Below are 20,777 nucleotides of genomic sequence, written 5' to 3'. Positions count from 1 at the left end.
GGTGCGACTCTTGTCTCGGACTGCAATGTAGGATTCCTTTGCTCTCAGCTCATTTATTTTAACATTTTAACCTGACAAGTATGAAGGTAGATATGTTGCAAAATGGAAGAGCTTGCAGAATGTGATGTAAACTTGTGTATAAAAAATCCACAAACACATGAAATTAATTTCATGTCACAAGTTATAGGGAAAAAATGTGAACGTGTAGAGTTAAAATTTAAACACGTGTGCTCTGAATGTGAAATCACAGAAAAAAATATTCACAAATGTGTAGACTGATATTTACACAAATAAAACAGCTACAAACTTGCAATCCAACATTTATTCTCATGTTTTTTTATTACTTGTGTCAATGATCGTTTCCAACCAAAACTCTGAGGTTCCGACTTCTCGAATCTGACGCTACAGATGCACAAACTACTTTTCTTGTGGGAATGCAACACATTTTGCGAGACGTCTGTTACAGAACAGATTTGTACCTGAAGAAACCTCAGCGTTGTGGTTGTAAACAATAATTGACAACTAATTAAAAAAACATGTGAGTAAATGTTGGATTTAAGGATGTAACGATTCACTCAACTCCCGATACGATTCTCTCATGATTTATTTTACAAAATGGGACTGTAGAAAAATGATGACTGAAAAATATTCCTTTATTTTTTGGGGGAAAAAAAACGTAAAAAACTATACTGTTTTTCTTTTATTTTTCATTGACAAAATAATCCCTTGATAAACTATTCAAAACAATGCAATTTAACTAAAAACAAATCTTGAATGAAATAAATAAAGGAATAATACAAATGAAGAAAAGCCTATTAATTGAAATTCTGGATCTATAGTAAACAATGCAAAACTGCATAATAGTTCTTTTTAAAAGTGCAACTGAAAATGTATTTTGTGCCTGAACAATTGCACTGTATTTAGGTCAGATATTGGTTTGATCCAGTAGAGGGCGCTGGTAACCCAGTGGTTGGTTGGCATGCAGATATCTTGCAGTGAAGAAGAGATGCTATGCTAGCAGACGGAGCCAATAGAAAAACGTGACTTTTACAGATATTCACGTAATATTACAAATATTTTTTCGGTGCTAAAGGGGTAAAGAATCATTTATGAACATGTATAAGAGTAGAAGGCGGTCAGAAAGAAAGTATTAGCAGCCGTCAACACTTCTGGATAACGATTAGCGTACTGCGATTCAATTTTCACAGTATCGATGTGAATCGTGATACCTATGAATCGATTTTTAACTGCCTTACGATTAATCGTTACACCCTAGTTGGATTACAAGTTTGCAGCTGTAATTTTATTTGTGTAAATATTAGTCTACACATTTGTGATTATTTTTTTGTGACTTCACATTCAGATCATCACGCATGTGTGAATATTTTCTCTGGCGTTCACATTTTTCCCATCATTTGTGACATGATGTTTATTTCACGTGTGTAGATTTCTTATACACAAGCTCACATCACATCCTACAACATATCATCCTTCATAGACGACCAGCAATGAGTAACTTCAAGAGGAAGAGTTGAACACACCGTGCTTGGCGAGTCGGACGAAAGCTTTCTTTCGTTCTACATACAAATACAGACTTCTTAATACCTTTTTAATGCAAGTTGAAATTCAATCGAGACCAACTTTACAATAAACTCAAATGGTTAAAAAAAAAAAATATATAAAACAATTTCACAATAATACTCAGTGAATTAAAACCACTTTTACTATTTCTAAATTTAAGAACATTATGAAACAATAAGGTTGTTGGACATATTACACAAACGGAGATACTGTTCATTTAAAAACTGGCTTTTAAATTTGTTGGTGAAAGTTTCTTACACGTGACATACACGTGTTCTGCTTTTTCACGCTGACTTCAGCAGTTGTATTGGAAAAATTAAAGCTTTTGTGTTTTGATTTAAGACAAACTTATTATTCTGTCTTATTTTAACTACTTTGATGCTCATTAATAATTCCAAATTAAACTGTAAATTCTTCAAATTTGTAAACCGATCTTAAACAGGTGGGTTTTCTTTGCTTTATCCTTAAACATTGGATAGATTTTTAGAAATTCTGATTATTTTAGTTTTAAGGAGCCAAGAAATCAGTGATAGTTTTAAGGATTCTTCGGGTACAAAACTCACCCCATGGCAGAATTTATTTGTTTGATATAAAATAATTTTATTGAATTTAGGATTATTTTGCTTCTTTTTGCAGTGAACTTGGTTGGACTTGGAGATCAAACTTTTCAACTCAGAAAAGTCGAGTTAATTCATTTTTTTTCAAATCACAGACTCATGATTCGGGAGTCTTGGGATTTCTTCACACGAGGAGTTTTGGTTGTAAATATTGGACAAAGTTAATGTTTACGATTGTCTGCCCCAACCCGTTCATCAGGACAAAAAAATGTTTCACAAACCACAGGAAATTATAATTAGAATATAATCATATGAGATAATCTGGAGTTTGCTCTCCTTGGTCAATAAGCGTGATAGTAATAATAAAGGAGACAAACAAGGTGCCTTTACACCAACAGATTAACTTCTAAAACAATTATGACATTTAAAAACATTTCTTTGACACACAGATACATTAACATGTTTGATGAGACGTTACCTTGGTCTCATTCACGTTGTGGTCCTCTTCTTTCTTCTCTGGTTTTTGCTCATCACCTGCACTTTTCTCATCATCCTCATCAGCTTTATCAGCTCCTTCCTTCTGCTCTTCATCTTTGTTTTCTTCTACAGGTTCTGGTGGAACAACGTCTTCTTCTTCCTAATGGAGACACCAGTGAATCAGAAACATGTTCCTGAGGAGCCGCAGCTCTGCAGAAACCTGACATCAACCAACACATTTGAAAGTCAATTATAACAGCAGAGCATCTTAAACAGGGACCATCAACAGTGTTATTGCAGAGCTGTAACAGACAGGTTATATAGACAGTAGCATCAGCTCATGTTACCTTGGCAGGTTCGGTTATATTCGGGGCAGGTTCTGATGATCCTCCTCCAAACAAGGTAGATATTGTGTTTCCCAGCTCTGAAATACAACACATGCAGGACTCACCTATCATTAACAATCTACCAAGATCAACTTATTCAGTGGCTTCAAAACATGGCGTCATGTGACGTACTGAACATGGCAGCTACTACAGACTCTCTCTTTATCCAAATACTTTCAAATATCTACATTCTACAGTGAGGACAACTCTGTAAACTGATGTAATAACTGAATGTGGAGGATAATATTCTTTCTCACTAAACTGCATGTGGGAGCAAAGGTGGAAGTAAATTAGCAGAGCTGGCAACCCACTCAGTGTGTGCAGCGTCACATGACCGGTGATCTTAGAGTGATTCACATTGTCATGGCAAATTTTATATTCATCATCATATCCTCAAATGTATGTTCATGTGTACAATTTGTCATGTTTTAATACATGACGACTCCATTAATCTTTACACTTTTGAACAGCTGAATCATGATTAAACAGTACAGATCGTATTATTCTCAGTGCAGCACAGTCTCTGCCAAGGACATACACTGACGTACACACTTATCAAGACAGATAAAGACTGGAGCCAAACCTTCTCATAACATCTTCATCATCCTCCAACATTGCCACTATGGGCATCTGACTCCCTCCCTTTTGTCTCTCACTGTTGGGACCTTTTCTTATCTGTATAAAAAGCTTAAGCTTTGAAACTGTCAGGGCGGGGCGCGGCACTTCCTTTGGACGTCCGCCTGGACGGACGCTAATTTTGTTTCACTTTGTTCCACTTTGTATTCTTTTATTTAGTTTAGAATAAAATCATTTTTTATTAAATCATCAATGCTTCTCCTGGATTCTATCATTCAACCAGAGCAATGAATCATGTCTCAAATGAGGTCAACCGTAAATTCTGCCGTAGCAATTGGCGATCACGAACAGGACCATCTTCTGTCCACCCCTCGGACAGAGACTGGAGCACGAACCATCGGTTGAACCTCAACACCAATTCGGACTAAGGTAAAGCTGCCTTTATAAATATATATATATATGTAAATTTTCATTTACATATATATATATTCGCTCTGTGTTGATTTTTTTTTTGAACCAGTCAAGCATTGTATTGATTTTCAGCTTTGAGCTTTGATTTTGATCCTCAGCTGTTCTGTGTTTTGACGCAGTGAATAGCCATGAGAAAGGCTCAAATGGTTGAGGTTCTGTGCTTTTTAATGCTGTAGGTTCTCTCTGGTTTTCTTCGGGCTCGGATATTTTGTTTAGGTCATTATTTACTTTGGTTTTGTTCGGACTCCCACAGCCTGTGAGGTCCTGACCATAGATAGACGGGCAACCAAAGTTTCCAAAACATCCCAGCGGTGTCATGATCTGAGTTCACCTCTGTACCGAAAGCAAAATAGATTAAAACCCCGAACCTAACCTAAATTGTGTTTCTGTGAATCAAACAGATGAACAACCCAATAAACAAATAATATATGCATACGCATATACAATCTTGGTATGATGTGAACTCAGATCATGCTTTCAGGCGAGTTTTACTTTTTTTTATCTTTGTTTTTATTTTGTTTAAACGTGGAATCAGATTTCTCCCTTTGGCTTGGCTTTAATGCTTTCATTTGACGAGTGTCAGCTTTTGAGAAAGGGAGAGAAATACAGAGAGCCAAACACACACACACGTCGCTGCTGTGTTTTTCTTTTTTTTGGACGTGTGGCCACACACACACACACACACACACACACACACACACGCACACGCACAGAGAGCCACACCCAACAGAGAGAGAGAGAGAGGTGGCGCCCCTCACTGGCCAGTTTAGTGCACTACACACTTGTGACACAACATTGTGATTTCTCACTTCTCCCCTGCCGATAGAATAGTGCCATTACACACAGACACTATTTTTATTTTTATTTTAAATTTTATTTTGATTTCATGTTTGATGGGCAACACACACACACACACACAGATGAATACAGTATTTCATTTTATTTTATTTTAATATTACTGTTACCATCATTATCATTTTTTATTATTTAAATTGTTAGTTTCTGTTGGCTTTGTGGTTGTCCCCTGAAGAAACGACATCTTCAATGAAAGAATGAAATCACCTTCAACTCTTACGCTAATGGAATGTCAACATCATTCAAAGGACCAAGCATCAGAAGGAAATGGACAATCAAAGGTGTGTGACCTTTCAGGACTCAAGGACTCAACTCCCATTCAGCAAAGCAATGCTGAAATAACTCGCTCAGTCCCAAGTCAACTCTTCATCGTCTATGAATGGGCCGCATGCCAATGCTGGATTAACACATCCTGCCCCATCATCAAAGACTGAGAACCTGTGGGCGTCGGAGTGGTTGGACACTCCCCCACCAATGAGTTGCGAGTTAAATGCCACGACTACTGCCTGAATGATGGGCAGCAACTGCAGACTGGTCACACGTCTGCTGGAAATCTTCACCAAAAAGACACTGTTTCAAAAGCCACAAGGATACCAAGCAACAAGAAGTCCACCACAGCCTTTGGTGGTAGAGCTAAATCACTTTAGCCTTGAACTTTGGCATGGAGGGGGACAACTAGCAAATAGCCAACAAGCTTCTCCTTCGCACAATACTAACCCCTCTATCTTCTGACTGTGCACTAGATTATTTTGTTTTCATTTATTCTCTCACACGCAGACAGACCAGACATACAGTCACACACCCACATTCATAACTATGAGAAACACAGAACTTCACACAGAACCCTTCTGTTTGCCACATGAGATCAAGTGTGCCCATCATTTATCTTTGCTTTTATTCATTATGTTGCTCATTTATTTACACTGCTTTGGCCTTTATGAGAAAACAACAAACAAAGGGGAAGAAAATAGTGTTACTGATAAGGCTTTTCTTTCATTTATTTTCTTGATTGAGGGGAGGGCCCCCACAATGCAAGATATGGTTACATCCGCTGAAGACAGAGCCCTCTGTTGCCTCAGCTTTTGGAGCTGAAGTTTTAATTTTTATTGGCCATGATTTTTTTTGAGCTCACACGTTTTTCTCCTTTGTTATTTCTGAACGATTCTTCTTTTTCTCTTTTGTTTTTACTCAATTTCAGGAAAATTGAGACAGAGATTGAGGACTGCAGCCTCAACAAGTTTAAATTTTGACATTTTTTTGACCGATACCTTCATAAACAATCTGTACCTTACCCTTTTTGAAGCTGCTTGCGACAGACAGCCTAGTTCAACATTCATTGTTTTCATTTTGCGCGCTCCCCCCTTACCGCGTCGGACTGTCTGGCCGGCCCAAAGCCACTCGACAGCAGGGGGGGGGTACCAAATTTTTCCTGAGAAAAAATGTCCCATTAGTTGCTATGAGTACATAGGCAATTACTTTTCAAACAAGAAGTCCTGGTTTAATGTGCAGAAAAAGGATAGACCTTGCTAGGGAAAGCACTCTTAGGGGGATAGTGGTCCACCTGATTTGATACATGCTTGGTAACCGAGTACCGTTCTGAACAAATTTCTACGTTCCCTTAGAGTGAGGGTTATTAGAGGTTGCGTGCTCCGTTCAATGTTGAGTGATATTAGAGGTGCCCAGAAAGTTCTGACAGTTGAGTTTCCCTCAGGTTGCAGACCGAGGTTGAGTAGACTGCCGATTCAGAGGTTTTTTTCTTAGACTTCTGGAGTTTATGGTGGTTGAGTTATTCCCAAACTCTTATTCTTCAAGAGTGGCGGTTGAGTAGACTGCCGATTCAGAGGTTTTTTTTCTTAGACTTCTGGAGTTTATGGTGGTTGAGTTATTCCCAAACTCTTATTTTTCAAGAGCGGTGGTTGAGTTTCCTGCTGATTCAGAGATTCTTTTTTACATTTCTGGAGATGGACAGCGGTTGAGTTTCCCCCGCGGACCGGGGTTGAGTTTGGTTATTGTGCATGGCCGTGCGATTGCTGCCTGATCAGCAGCTAGTAGACTGTCAGTACTGCAAGGGACAATACTCTAAGTGTAGACTCCGCCAAGGCGGAAGTAAAAAGGAGCGTACCTCTTAGTAATCAGACGATACCAGTAAAAAGCAATTAATTAACACTAAAAGGTTGCCAAGCATGAGGGGGCAATAAGAGCTCATTGACCCCGAGAGACGAGGTGGACTGGCTATCGCCATTGGTGGGTTAGATGAGACCTATATTCTACTTAGACACTATGCAGCAAAACCTTGTGAATGCATGGACGTGAAAATTGAGGCATGAACGTGTGCGGTGCATGAGTGACTGAATGATGACACGTTACGTATGCCTGAGAGAACCGCGTTGTGAGTGCGAATGTGCCGTGGACGTGTCATTGAGTGATTGACCGATGAATGGCTGTTTGACCACACATGTTCCTCTGTTTCACCTTCTTTTCCTCCTGGGTTTTGATGCACTTGATCTTCTCCCTGTTTTTGCCAATTATGTAGTGGGGTGTTCAGAAAACACTGCTGCTTGTTAAAAGAACTATGGTTTTAGGCCTTGGGCCTTCTAAAAAGTTTACCAGGTTTTAAAGGGTTTTTTCTGGGTGTTTAAAAACACCAAACGACATTTTTTATATATGATACCACTTTCAGTGGAATGACTGGCTTTGACCTTGACTGACCTTACATGTTCAGTGTCCATGTTTTTTTGTTGTTATATGTGTATACTCGTTGTGGTGTGCACTTGTCTATGTCTTCGTCTTAGTTGTTGTTATTATGTAGCTTTTTCCAAAATACAGGTCGCTGTAAGGAGACGAATCAGATCCAACTAAAGAAAAGAGATATTTTAAATTATCCAGTTAAGTCTTAATGGTTTCCTCTCTTTCTGTTTCTGAGTGTTTCCTAACAGAATGCCACCGCCTTCTCGACTCCGATCCTTCCTCCAGCCGCCATGCCTGGTCACTGCTTGTTATGATGAAGGATGAGAATTAAAGGGAAGTATTGTCCATAACTGTAACTGGGAAACAAAGGGGAAATAGATTGAAATAGACACGTGACAATATGACATATTGTGGATGTTCTAACATAATATCTATTCCAGAGACTACAGAGACTTCCAATCCAACTGCGAAAGTGGGGACAGATCTTCAAATTTCCAAAAGGAGCGTACAGTTGACCCTGGCTTTGACCTTTATGGCTGAGGAGAAGGAGGTCGAGGAGGTTGGAGGGCACAAAGGCAGGCGGACACAAGAGAGAGGAAAACGGAGACACATCCAAAATGATCAGATAAGTAATTTTCCAATGATATTTATCATATGGTTTTAAGAATCCAAATGTATTCTTATGTAAAAAAAGGGAAGGGAGGGGCCAACGTCCCTCTGATTCTTGATTTATATTTTATCATAGGAAAATATACCTCAAACCCTCCAACTATTTTCTTCTTGTTCCACCAGCACTTAGCGTGCAAGACCATAAAACACCTTCACTGGGTTTAGACACTTTTAAGGGAAAAATTAAGTGTTCTCAACATTGGGTTGGTGGCCCAATCTGGGTCGCCTGAGATTTAAAAAAGGGTCCTCCTGAAATTCTTGATAATTGATTGAAATAAGAGATAGTTTAAAGTTGAGTAACTTCCAAGCATTTAAGGAAGCTCTCCAAACCGTGCTGGGGCTCGTCACCCCCACGAATGGGATAAATACAGAGAGCAAAAGACAATATGATTGTTCGACTCAACTTAACTTTAATTCTGTCTAACCTTAAAGGGCCAATAATCTTGCTAAACTCTGGTTCAGACACAGAATAGGAGACACTTTTGCCACCAATTGACCTTCAAAATTAAGTAAATTACATCTCAAATAATAATTATGAGGGAAATGAATGAAATAAATGAACTGACAAATTCAGCTCTATAAAAGAATTAGGCTATGTAAATAGGTGTGGAGTGTTAACATTATTCAGAATAAATAAAGGATAGAATAAGATTTCTCCTTCACAAATAAGAGATAGCAAAGAAAATAAACAAACAATTTAAATAAATAAATAACATCATTTATTTATTTGGTTAAACTCATTTAGCTTTCTCACATCTCCATGTCTCCCAATTGTATGTATTCATCTTGAGAAGACATGTAATCACACTCCACACTTCTCCGTCCGACTTGCATGTCCTTGTAAACAGTGGTTCTCAAATTGTTGCTTCTCACCAGGTAAGTAGATGTACCACAGATAATCACTGCAACTCCAGCTATGCTTCTTCTTACTCCAGGAAAAGAAAATCGAATTAATACTTCCTGCTTTTCTTTCAGCCTCATATTTTCCCACTCGCGTGCGAATGGGCTACAGAGCTAGCATGGCTAAAAGCTCACTAACCCACACCTAACCATTGTGTGATTGTGCAGCAGCACCTTTTAGGATCTGAAAAGCTCTCAGATCCTGACCTCTGACCTGTCTCTGCCTTCCTGGCCATACTAACTATTCATTTAGTTAGTTAACTAAACCCAACACCCCTAAACTTTTATTCTATTCTATTCTATTCTATTCTATTCTATTCTATTCTATTTTATTCTATTTTATTTTATTTTATTTTATTTTATTTTATTTTATTTTATTTTATTTTATTATTTTATTTTATTATTTTATTTTATTATTTTATTTTTTATTTTATTTTATTTTATTTTATTTTATTTTATTTTGGGTGAGTGTTTTTCCCCCCCACCCCTTTTTTTTTCTGTCCAGGTACCAGCTAAAGCCTACCAGGTACCAGGTACCAGCTAAAGCCTCAGTAGTGGGATCGCGCATGTGTTCAGGTACCAGCCAATCCCAAGAGTTTTGTTTTGGTGTTTTTCCCCCTCTTCTGTTCAGGTACCTTCCGATCCCAAGAGAGGTTGCCAGGTGTGTGGAGACTACCCTTCCTCAGACAACAACCAATCATCTACAACGCCGACCGGAACGACCCACACGGCAGTGAAGGTCGCGGAGCAGGCAACATGGATCCAAGATGATTGCCGACACCAGCTGATGCTGAGACGGAGGCTGACCGAACAATGAAGGGGGAACCGACAAGGCCACTGAGACACACACACAAGAAAACTCTCTAGAACAAGGGCCTAGCTTTGTTTATAAGCCACACCAAATGCTCATAGCTAGGTTGAGGGAGGACAAGCTCACACCTAGCTGCAGGAATACAGTCATAAACCCTTCTGCTACGATTGAGGAAAATACTCAAGGTTCTTCACTCATGATGCTATTGGTTACCCCAGTTACCACTGAACTCAGCCGATGAAGACGAGTGATGTCCTTGATGCAAATGATGATTTTTGCTTATCTAGATGTAATAAAGGATGATTTTTGATGATTCATGCCATTGATAATAATGATGAAGTTTTTTTTAAGGTTTATTTCCACATTTTTCTTGATATGTCTATATCCGTGCCTCACAAAAGAAGAATATATCCAATGTATGACAATAACGATGCTAATGGTTAACCCTGACAGACAGCAAAGGTGGAATATAATAATTTTGTTTCTTGATTTGGTCGTTGAGGCGACCAAAAGTGGGGAATGTCATGGCAAATTTTATATTCATCATCATATCCTCAAATGTATGTTCATGTGTACAATTTGTCATGTTTTAATACATGACGACTCCATTAATCTTTACACTTTTGAACAGCTGAATCATGATTAAACAGTACAGATCGTATTATTCTCAGTGCAGCACAGTCTCTGCCAAGGACATACACTGACGTACACACTTATCAAGACAGATAAAGACTGGAGCCAAACCTTCTCATAACATCTTCATCATCCTCCAACATTGCCACTATGGGCATCTGACTCCCTCCCTTTTGTCTCTCACTGTTGGGACCTTTTCTTATCTGTATAAAAAGCTTAAGCTTTGAAACTGTCAGGGCGGGGCGCGGCACTTCCTTTGGACGTCCGCCTGGACGGACGCTAATTTTGTTTCACTTTGTTCCACTTTGTATTCTTTTATTTAGTTTAGAATAAAATCATTTTTTATTAAATCATCAATGCTTCTCCTGGATTCTATCATTCAACCAGAGCAATGAATCATGTCTCAAATGAGGTCAACCGTAAATTCTGCCGTAACAACATGTTTAGTTTTTAATGTCTGATGCCCTTCCTGACAACGTCTTCATTTAGAAAATACTTGGAAATAGTAGAGAAAAGGGTTTAAAACCATTCAAATAAAAAACAATCTCAATTGTAAAACCAGTGCCAGCTTCCCTTCCATTTTACAATAATTCTACAGTTTTTCTATTAGCTCTGTCTGTTAGCGAGTAGCATCTCTTCTTCACTGCAGAATAGCTGCATCCAACAAAACACTGGGTTACCAGCGCCCTCTGCTGGTCCAAACTAATATCTGGCGGCTGAAACTGAAGGAAAACAATCATTCTCTCTAAACATTTCCCCAATAATAAAATAAATCTTAACATTCACAACATTACTGAATTCAACTAAATTAAATAAACAATTCAACAAAGAAAAGAGTCACTGGTAGGAATAATTCACAGAAGGGGTTTTTAATTCTTCTCTTATAAAATTGAATATGTATTTTTTTTTTTAAAACATTCATGATCAATATCATCATGAATTACAAGTCCTGCATCCAGGGTACTGGGTTATGAAAATCACAAATGTAAAGGTATATGTTAGATATATTATAAATATCAATGTGCATTGATACACTAAATAAATTACCAAAACCAACTACAAGCAAACCACAAAAATGATGTGAATCATGCAGATATGTTCCAGTATCAGACAGCATTTTACAGACTACTACTAAGAGACCACGCCCCCATACTACTGCTATACTATAAGTTGGTACATTTTACACTGGAAAGAGGTAAACTGATAATGATGCTCAATTCTTTGTCATCATTACCATGGATACCAGATTTCAACTTGTAAATGCAACAAAAACTAGGTGAGAAAATACATCATGATAAGAAAAGTGCTACAAAATAGAAAGAAAAGCCACAATTACACTAATAATGCACCAAAAGCCACCATATAATATAATTTTTGCCCCAACTTCCAACTGCAATTTTGTCTGAACTTAACTTTGACGCTAAATTTTTCACAGTCTAACCTATTAAACCGTTTTTATCATATTTCACTCTTTGTGCTACTTCTAATATTTTATACGTACTGTGTGGTATGTCATGTGTTTATTGAGGGATAACCCTGGTAGGGACATTTAATATTTACATAAAATCTCTGTAAATGTGGTAAATTAAACTGATATAATATAGAATTGTTTTAGTATCTCATCGTCCCCCATTTGAAGTCAAAATCTTCAGAGTTAATCCAACACTTTTTGAATGGAAAAGACAATCTCTGCATTTTGCATTAAATTAGATTCAAGTGTAGAGGGCTTAGGATTTGTTTTCCAAAATGATTTTGGACAAATGAATATTTGGTTTAAAGTTGAACATAATGAACACGTTGTGTTAAACCTACTGGTCAAAGTTGATTCCTCTTCTTTCTCCTCCTCAACAGTTTCAAACACCGACTCCACCTGGAGGTGAAAAGACACCAAAATAAATATCATTTCTTTGTTATTGAGATTTGAAACAAACAGTATCTGGAAGACGCACCAATGGCCCCATCATACGAGACCTCTGCCATTAATTTGACTGATTTAGAGTCAAACAAATATTAATCTCAAGTATTTAACATCAACAAGTTAACAGTGGATCTACAAAGGGAGAAAAAACATTCAATCATAGGAATACACTATTTTACTTTATGATAACAAGCTCCATCTGTGAGGGAATCCTGAAATAACTCATCATAGGATACAAACTAAAACAAGAGCTAAATATGCTTCTTATGTTTTTAATATTTATGTATTTTATATAATACTTCTGGTTTGGAAGATTAGGTACAATGATGTTAAACTTTGATCAAAAGTTCAATTTGAACACTCAGCGTTTTTCAAACTGCAGGGGCACCTAGAATTAAAATGGGGTCGCCTGAAACGTCTAATAACTTAAAAAAAAAAAAAAAAATACCGTAGGTAAAAACGGAATAAAATTCTATTTTAAAATTTCTTTGAATTATTATTTTTCAAAAACACATCACACACAAATATCAAATAACTGAATCCTATACTTTAATTTCCTCAAATATAAATCTAGTTCAAATAAAATGCAGTATAAAAATATCAAAGGTGGATCACTGAGTGCACTAATCCTGGCTACTCTGTGTTTGTAACACACTTTAATAAACATGATCAAAAAACTAATTCTAGAAAAAAAATAGTTTCACTTTTACTGGAAATGAGCTCCAAATATCAGGATCGACCCTGAAAAAAACAAACAAAAACCCGTATGGGTTTATCACTACTTCCATTCAGAGGCGCCCGGGGGGCAGTTAGGGTTACGGGTCTTGCTCAAGGGCCGATGGTGAATTGAAACCAGAGAATTTGACCCTTAAACCTTGAGCCAACACTGTCCCCCTACAGTGTGCGTTATGAAATGACAATAAATCAACTTTTTATTTATTTTTCAATTATAATGAGTGGACACATCCAACCAGATGAATGGAAAATATTTTTTGGATGCACTTTGAATTTCTAAAAGGCAAGATTTCTAAAATTATTTTTAAATAATATATTTTAAGGTATTTGAGATTTTTTCAGGGACTGATTATTTCATGCATGATAAAAAGGTGAGTTGACTTGAGTCGCCTCTGATTTCAAATCTTATTTAAGTCATTTGGTTATAAAGAGAAAATCTAAATAATAATGTTTAAACCTTAGCGGGTAGTTACACACTGTTTATTTTTATTAAAAGGTTCATTTATGTAATTATTAAGTACTTTTTATACAGAGGTTGGACCAAGTTTCCTCTTTCTGTTAGAAAATTTGGTCTTATATTAGTTTTAAACTTGAATTGTTAATGTTATAATGGAACAAATGTTACATAATGTAACATTAACACCATAAACTAAGCTTAACTTTGGAAAAATCTGATCAAAATGTTTCAGATCACTCCCCATGTTTTTATATTCTATTCCATATTTTTACTCCTTGTTTTCTTGAGTTTATGTCATCTTAAAATGTTGCATTTAAGGCAAACTAACACAGACTCTGGAATTATTATAAATGCTAATAAAGAGCAAATTATTAAAAAAAACAACAGTGTGTAGATTTTGAGTCTTTAGCGGAACTGACCCGGTCGAGCAGGAGCACGCCGCTCTCATCCATGTTAAAGTGAGCTTTGATCCCTTTAGACTCCGCCTCCAGGTGCTTCTGGAAGCTGCTTCCCACTCCAGACAGTTTGACTGTGGTTAAGTTTAAAGAGCCAAACACACTGAAACACAAACATGAGCAAAGGATAAGGTTCACAGTGTAAATGAAAACCAGAGAAAATACCAGAACAATTTATAACACATGCATGATACATGATTGATGGAACATAAACTCAGGGTTCTCGCCAGCGCTGTTGAGCGTAGGGATCCCTGACGCTGTAATTTTTCTCCTCTACCAAGCGATGACGCCCCCTACGTTCAGTTTTCAGCAACGTAAGGGAGTTTTTAATCGGTACAGCCATAATAATTGATGCACACAAAGGCACTTCCTGGTGTGCACGGGTTGTATAAACTCTATTTAATCTGAATAATCCAGGAACACATACATCAACCACACTATATATTTAATACAGGCGATCAGCTCGGATGCTCTTGTCTTTACCTGAGGACCCCTGCAGCCACTTAGCTGCCCCGATGCTGCCTGTGTGCACTGTCCAAGATAACAGTGTGCTTCAACCACACGTAGCGTGTAGCGCACATGAAGCTGCTCCTCATGTTTATGTTTAACTCAATGGATCATTCTATATGCACACACAGGGATGTGAACACCGTCTGGTTGAAACGTGTTCAGGCTTAAAGAGACATCAGCTTCATTCTAGTCGCACAGGTTTGGACCGTGTTCTCTCGGGCCGGGCCTTTCTTTCCCCGGCCTGATTAAAAAACAATACTGTGTAGAACCTCCATGTGTGTGTGCGCGCGCGTACGTCCTCCGTGTGTGTGTTTTAATATTACTGCTGGTCCCACATAATACCTCATTTAAATTTGAAAAGCGCGTCTTGGAATCAGTGAGAGGGGCTGCTGTTTGCTATTGTCCACCTTCTACTTTTCCACTGATACTTTCAAAACAAGAGCACTCAGAGACCACAGCAAACCTCTGCAAAGTTTAGAGGCACAAAGTCACCAGCAGGTGGTGCAGTAGAACCAACCAATCATCCACACAATGCTCCAAAACTTGTTCTGGAAACTCTACAATACAATCTACAATACCTGCTGGATCATCTCCAAAATCAAACTGTCCCTCCCTCCTTGTTGGAGGTAACTAAAGGCAACCCCCGCTGCATTTTTATTATAAACAATAACATGAAACAAGTACAAACACATGTTAAAGAGGTTTAGGATTAGATTATGTGACTAACCTGAGCTCCTCCTGGCTGAGGAAGCTGAGTTCTCCATAGTTAATGTGGAAGGTGAAGTCGTCTGTGTAGCGGTTGAATGTGATGACTTTGCGCTGAGGATAAGGAGCCATCCTTTGGAACAGGATGCGCTTGTTGTGCTTCAACGTTTTCATCCCTTCCTCCTCCGTCTCCCGGGAAAACTCCACCTAATAAAAAAAAATGTATATTAGCAGCTCAGAGGAAGTTAAAAGTGATGGTGTGGACTTATTGTGATCAGTACCTGTATGGGGAACACAGCAGCGTCTCGGACTAGGAAAGGTTTGACTTTGAAGGCTTTGCTCAGAGCTGCAGCCTGGTACACAGCACCCATAGCAGCAGCTTCATCAGCATTAATGTTCTTTCCAAGTTCCTCTCTGCAGAGAGAAAAACAGCAGCAGGTTAAAGGAAAGAACAAGTCAAGCCAAAGATCAAATTCCCAGGAAAAAATCCCTCCAGAAAATCATTAAAATGTAGGAAAGTTCCACAAACATCTCTGAACATTTTTAAATTCCTGCAAAGCTTTGAAAGTATAACTGTCCATCATTTCACATATGATTCTCACACAGAATCCTAATTTCTTGCTAGAAATTGTTAGAAAGTGTTTGTCACATTTAGTTTTACTTGTTAAACATGTGAGATAATTGGCCTGGACTTAGATCCTGGAGCGAGTGTGAAACAAGTCGATCACTTACTTCTCCACGGCTTTGAGCAGAACTTCCTGAACTTTAGGAACACGAGTTGAGCCACCGACTAAAATCACCTGCTCAATATCATCCTGTGGGTAAAAATATAAGCAAAGATCGTCACACACAGAACAGACAGGACGGGTCTGAATCACAGCCTGATTTGATGTCACAGATTAATCAACATTGTAACCAATGATAAACCAATCACATCAAACTTTTTATAAACACACAGACCAGATGTAGAGCCCCGCCCCCACTCACGCAGCACTAAGAGCACAGCTCAGCTCATCAGAAAATGAGAGAAATTATTTTGTTCCTCTTTGTTAAACATGTTAAGGAGAAAGTTCTGGTTTATTTACCAAAATTTTAGAAAGTGGATTTTTGGAGATTGTCATTTTTGTTGCAGAATATGCTCATTGAAGTCATGAAGAAACCACTCCATGCTTTAAATTAACAGTATTTGAAGGTTTTAAAATGCTACATTTTGTGTTGAATTCAGCTTTTTTTTTTTTTTTTTTAAATGTAAAATCCCTGTGTGGAAGCTTCTTAGTTTGGGTTTCAGGGCAGATGAATATTTAACATCGCTGATCAATATTCTTTAACTATTCACATGTTTCTGTTCTGGGTTTGTGTCAATCAGCTGCACGTTAAAATAAAACACATACAGGAGTTATCACTGGTTCCACTGTAGCCACACACGTCATCATCAGATCATCAGATAAAGGAACTACGAGCAAAGTGCGTCAACTAAAAATGAACATATGAACAAATGCTGATTCTGATCTATGATCAAACTCTACTGAAGACAAAGGTGCAACTATGAATATAAATTGAATTAAAACGAATGTTTAAGGGTGATGGATATCTATGAATAACTCCAAACGCTCCCATCACATATGATTACCGTTAATATAAGGCTACTATAGCATTCCACTTCATACTTACCATACTAGTAATCTTATGTATTGCATGTTTTAAAAGCAGCTACATTGTTCATTGAAATCTAGTTTAGTTCCTTATTTTAAGTTAAATAACGTAATGCATTTTAAAAAAATATTTCTAAATTTGCTTTTTAATGTTTGCCTCAGCATCGATTTTTGACCTTTTTGGCTGCACGGGAACCTTTTCATAAGCTAGAAATGACTCATTGCTCGGATGTTTCTTCCTTTATTCTGTCTGTATCAATGTTCTTCTTTCATCTATCGGCTGATTTATCAGTTATCAGGCTATTTATTGGTATCGTCCAATTTAGCAGCTTTTTAAGCCTCCAAATATTGATATAAAAAATCCCAAATCAGTGAGGCTCTAGTGTGAACAACTTAGTATAGAACACAACACACCAATCAATAACTTGAGATGAAAACAATCAAAACCAATGAAGAAAAAGTGACTAAAGGTGTATGAAATAATGAATATTTCCTGAGAGAAAATACTGACCATCTTCATCTCAGCAGCAACGAGCGCATCCTGCACCGGACGAGGAACTCGTTCAAAAAGATCAGGACAGAGCGCTTCAAACTCACTCCTGGTCACTTTGGCTTTAAAATCAATGTCATCCATCAAACCTTCCACCTACAAACAAAAAAAACAACAATTCATTGATAACATTCTGCAGATCTAGTTTTAGAATAGTCTCAGTATCGTGGAGCTGACCTGAGCCATGAAGTCTACGTTAGCACTGAGCACGGTCTTCAACCTCTGGGCCTCTTTCAGAAGCTTGGCCATGGCTCTGTGATTCTCTCGCACGTCTTTTTTGCTCTTCTTTTGCTCGTTGAACAGTTTGGCCAAATGGTCTCTGAGCCTCAGGTCCATCTCAAAGCCCCCCAGACCACGGTCAAATCTACAGAGAGCAACAACAGGGGTTTAAAGTGACTTTACTGTACATTAGTTCTAATGGTGGGGTTTTATTTATTTAGAGAAATTAAAAGACAAAATAGATATATCAGCAAACAAGAGGACAGTCATAAACACCCCCCGCCAGATTGTTTGTCATTATAACTCAATCTTTTCCTAAATGTTCTAAATCTAAGAACTTAGATACATATGAAAATATTATCACACCAGAATATAAAATTACTATCTAAACAGTTTCTTAGAAAAATGGTCCCCTTTGAAGATACCTTAAACGGAGTTAAAAAAAAACAAAAACACACCAAATTTGGTTATCCGTTCATGCTAACGTCTATGAGAAAATCCATGTATATGCTCATGCTAACATTTACCGTGATTGGCAGTGATTTATATAACACACCGTTTATGCTTAACTTTCACAAATAGTCTTAGGAGTGTAATTAGGGCCCTATAAAATCTGCGTAAACGGAATCACAGAATCGACCAATGAAAACGGTTAAATGCAGAAATGGACAAAATCGGCATGAAACGCTGTCACCGTGGGGCAAGGAAAGTTTTTTTTAAATGGGGAAATGTTTCCGGGGACCGCTTATTAGGTGCACCGCCCTCCCTCCACCTGTCTTTGGTTGCATTAAACTCATCTTAAATCACCTCTAAAAAATAATTAACTACATCGCTCATATCTGTTTATCTTTATAAGTTTTAATCCTTGAAAGTAAATCAGATTTTAGATGAGTTCTTTGGTGATTAGAGCTCCTGAGGGCCCCTCACGTGGTCCACGTGGGCTACCTGGTGACGGCTAGCACCGTGTTGGTGACCCCTGCTGTAAAGTGTTTTAAAATCATTGAAAAGCATCCGTGTGCGTTCACTATTGATGAACGTACTCACCCGACACCTCTGATCTGCAGCTGTGGTTGCGTCCCAAACTCTTTAGTTTTGACGGTCTGATAGGTGACGATGGTGGCGGTGGTGCTGCCTGAGCCCATATCATAGAACATCACAGTCTAGAAAGGCAACAGCAGTTTAAACGTGTTTAGATTAAAGCATTTCTGAAAAAGATCAGATTTCAAACAGTTCCTCCAGGCAGTGGAGGACACAAAATCACATAAACAACCAAACGACACCAAAAACACACACAGAGAGAATAAATTATACGATACACAAAATAAGAGAAAAATACACTGAATAATAAAAAGAACACAAACAACACCATACTAAAATGATTATAGAAATGATCTTGGTTAGAACATGAACTGAAAATACAAAAGTCAGTCTTACTCCCACATCAGGAAAGAGATGACCAGAAAAATAATTTTATAAAATAAATCTCTTCAGGAGCCACTAAATACAGTTTCATTCCATTAATTTACAAAATGAGATACTTTAAAACGTGTTATCATTTATTCATTCCATCATTATGTTCTATGATTTTTTTTTCCACAGAATTCTGAACAAAATGTTGGAGACGAATAAAGGAGGAACTTGGATTCAAAAGTTAGAGAAAGGGTTTGAGAACCACTGATATAAACAATCAAACTGAGCCGTTATGTCCTATAGTCGCTCACCTTAGCAGTGGCGTCGATATCTTTCCTCCTGAACACGCCGTAGTTCAAAGCCACGGCCGTGTTGTCGTTGATCAGCTGCAGAACCTTCAGACCTGCCATGTGAGCAGCCTGCAGGACTGCCCTGCGCTCTGCCTGATTAAAAAAGGCTGGCACTGTAATCACAGCGTCTTTGATGGGTTGTTCTGTGGAGCACGATTTAAACAGAGATTTTATTGAAAACACACACGTGCACATTTGAGTTGCAAACCTTAACCCATCATATGGTAAGTCGTTTAAACATTTAATCAGTAGGGCTTTCTAGTTGTAATTTTAGTTTCACTCACGGGAATTACATTTTGACATGTCGAAATGTTGATTTTAGATTTCAAAAACAATTTTGACATGTTACAAATATACTTTCACATGTAATTACATTTTAACTAGTTAAAACTTATCTACAAGTCAACTTCCACATGTTAATAAACAATCGTAACTAGTGAAAATGTATTTTCCCCATTTCAGATATAAGCAATTCCATTCTGGATATGTGGGATAAATAATATTTAACTTTTTGATATCTAGAAATCAATTCTGACTACCTATAAAATCACTTGTAGATATCTAACAAAGTTCTTACTATTAAGAATTTAATTTGCACTAGTTACAAATATATTTGAGATATCTCAAATGACATTCTTACTCCTGAGCAGACATGTCTAAAATTTTAGACAATTCCATTTATGATATCTGTAATGTGACAACAATTGTAGATATCAAAAACTACAATTGCAACTAGTCGAAATTATATCATGGATGGATTATAACTTGGAATTACAACATGTCAGTATCTGTAATGAAATGTGAATGATGTCAATGGGACATTTTGACTAGTTTCTACTAGTGAGAATTTAATTGTTAATATCTCCAATTAACATTGTGACTAGTGGAAATATAATTGTGGATATCAATAATTAACTAGGAAGCCTCCTGTATCCTCACTAATTAATATTATCTAATTAATTAACTCCTCTTACACCTTTTGATCTGGAGAAATAAGCTATCAAAACATTCAGAAAGTTCCAGAGATTTATGCTTGTACTTTTATAGTTTGTAACTTTTAAACTTTTTGAGTTATTATATTTTTCGTGCAACTGCATTGACTTTTCAGCTCAAACCTTATCTTATACTACTTAGCTAGATAATTATATCCTGGATTTATCTCCGTTAGCTTCACAATTAAAACTCGATAAGTTAAGCGTGTAGATTTTAGCC

General features: G+C 37.4%; 1 protein-coding gene across 1 annotated transcript in view; it reads right to left on the bottom strand.

The window, feature by feature from the left end:
• Positions 1 to 20,777, bottom strand: part of hyou1 (hypoxia up-regulated 1) — a 34,231-nt gene that overhangs the window by 6,068 nt on the left and 7,386 nt on the right. Inside the window, exons 7-17 of the mRNA XM_028467547.1 lie at positions 19,527 to 19,708; positions 18,850 to 18,965; positions 17,764 to 17,950; positions 17,548 to 17,682; positions 16,117 to 16,199; positions 15,666 to 15,798; positions 15,407 to 15,591; positions 14,134 to 14,272; positions 12,417 to 12,474; positions 2,963 to 3,039; positions 2,617 to 2,775 (exon numbers count right to left, since the gene is read on the bottom strand). Of these exons, the coding sequence (XP_028323348.1) occupies positions 2,617 to 2,775; positions 2,963 to 3,039; positions 12,417 to 12,474; positions 14,134 to 14,272; positions 15,407 to 15,591; positions 15,666 to 15,798; positions 16,117 to 16,199; positions 17,548 to 17,682; positions 17,764 to 17,950; positions 18,850 to 18,965; positions 19,527 to 19,708 (1,454 nt within the window). The remainder of the gene's footprint in view (positions 1 to 2,616; positions 2,776 to 2,962; positions 3,040 to 12,416; positions 12,475 to 14,133; positions 14,273 to 15,406; positions 15,592 to 15,665; positions 15,799 to 16,116; positions 16,200 to 17,547; positions 17,683 to 17,763; positions 17,951 to 18,849; positions 18,966 to 19,526; positions 19,709 to 20,777) is intronic.

The sequence above is a fragment of the Gouania willdenowi genome, chromosome 14 (assembly GCF_900634775.1).
Source record: "Gouania willdenowi chromosome 14, fGouWil2.1, whole genome shotgun sequence".
In the NCBI taxonomy this organism is placed as follows: Eukaryota; Metazoa; Chordata; class Actinopteri; order Blenniiformes; family Gobiesocidae; genus Gouania; species Gouania willdenowi.
The sequence above is the reverse complement of the archived record's forward strand: the minus strand, read 5'-3'. Positions and strand labels throughout refer to the sequence as shown.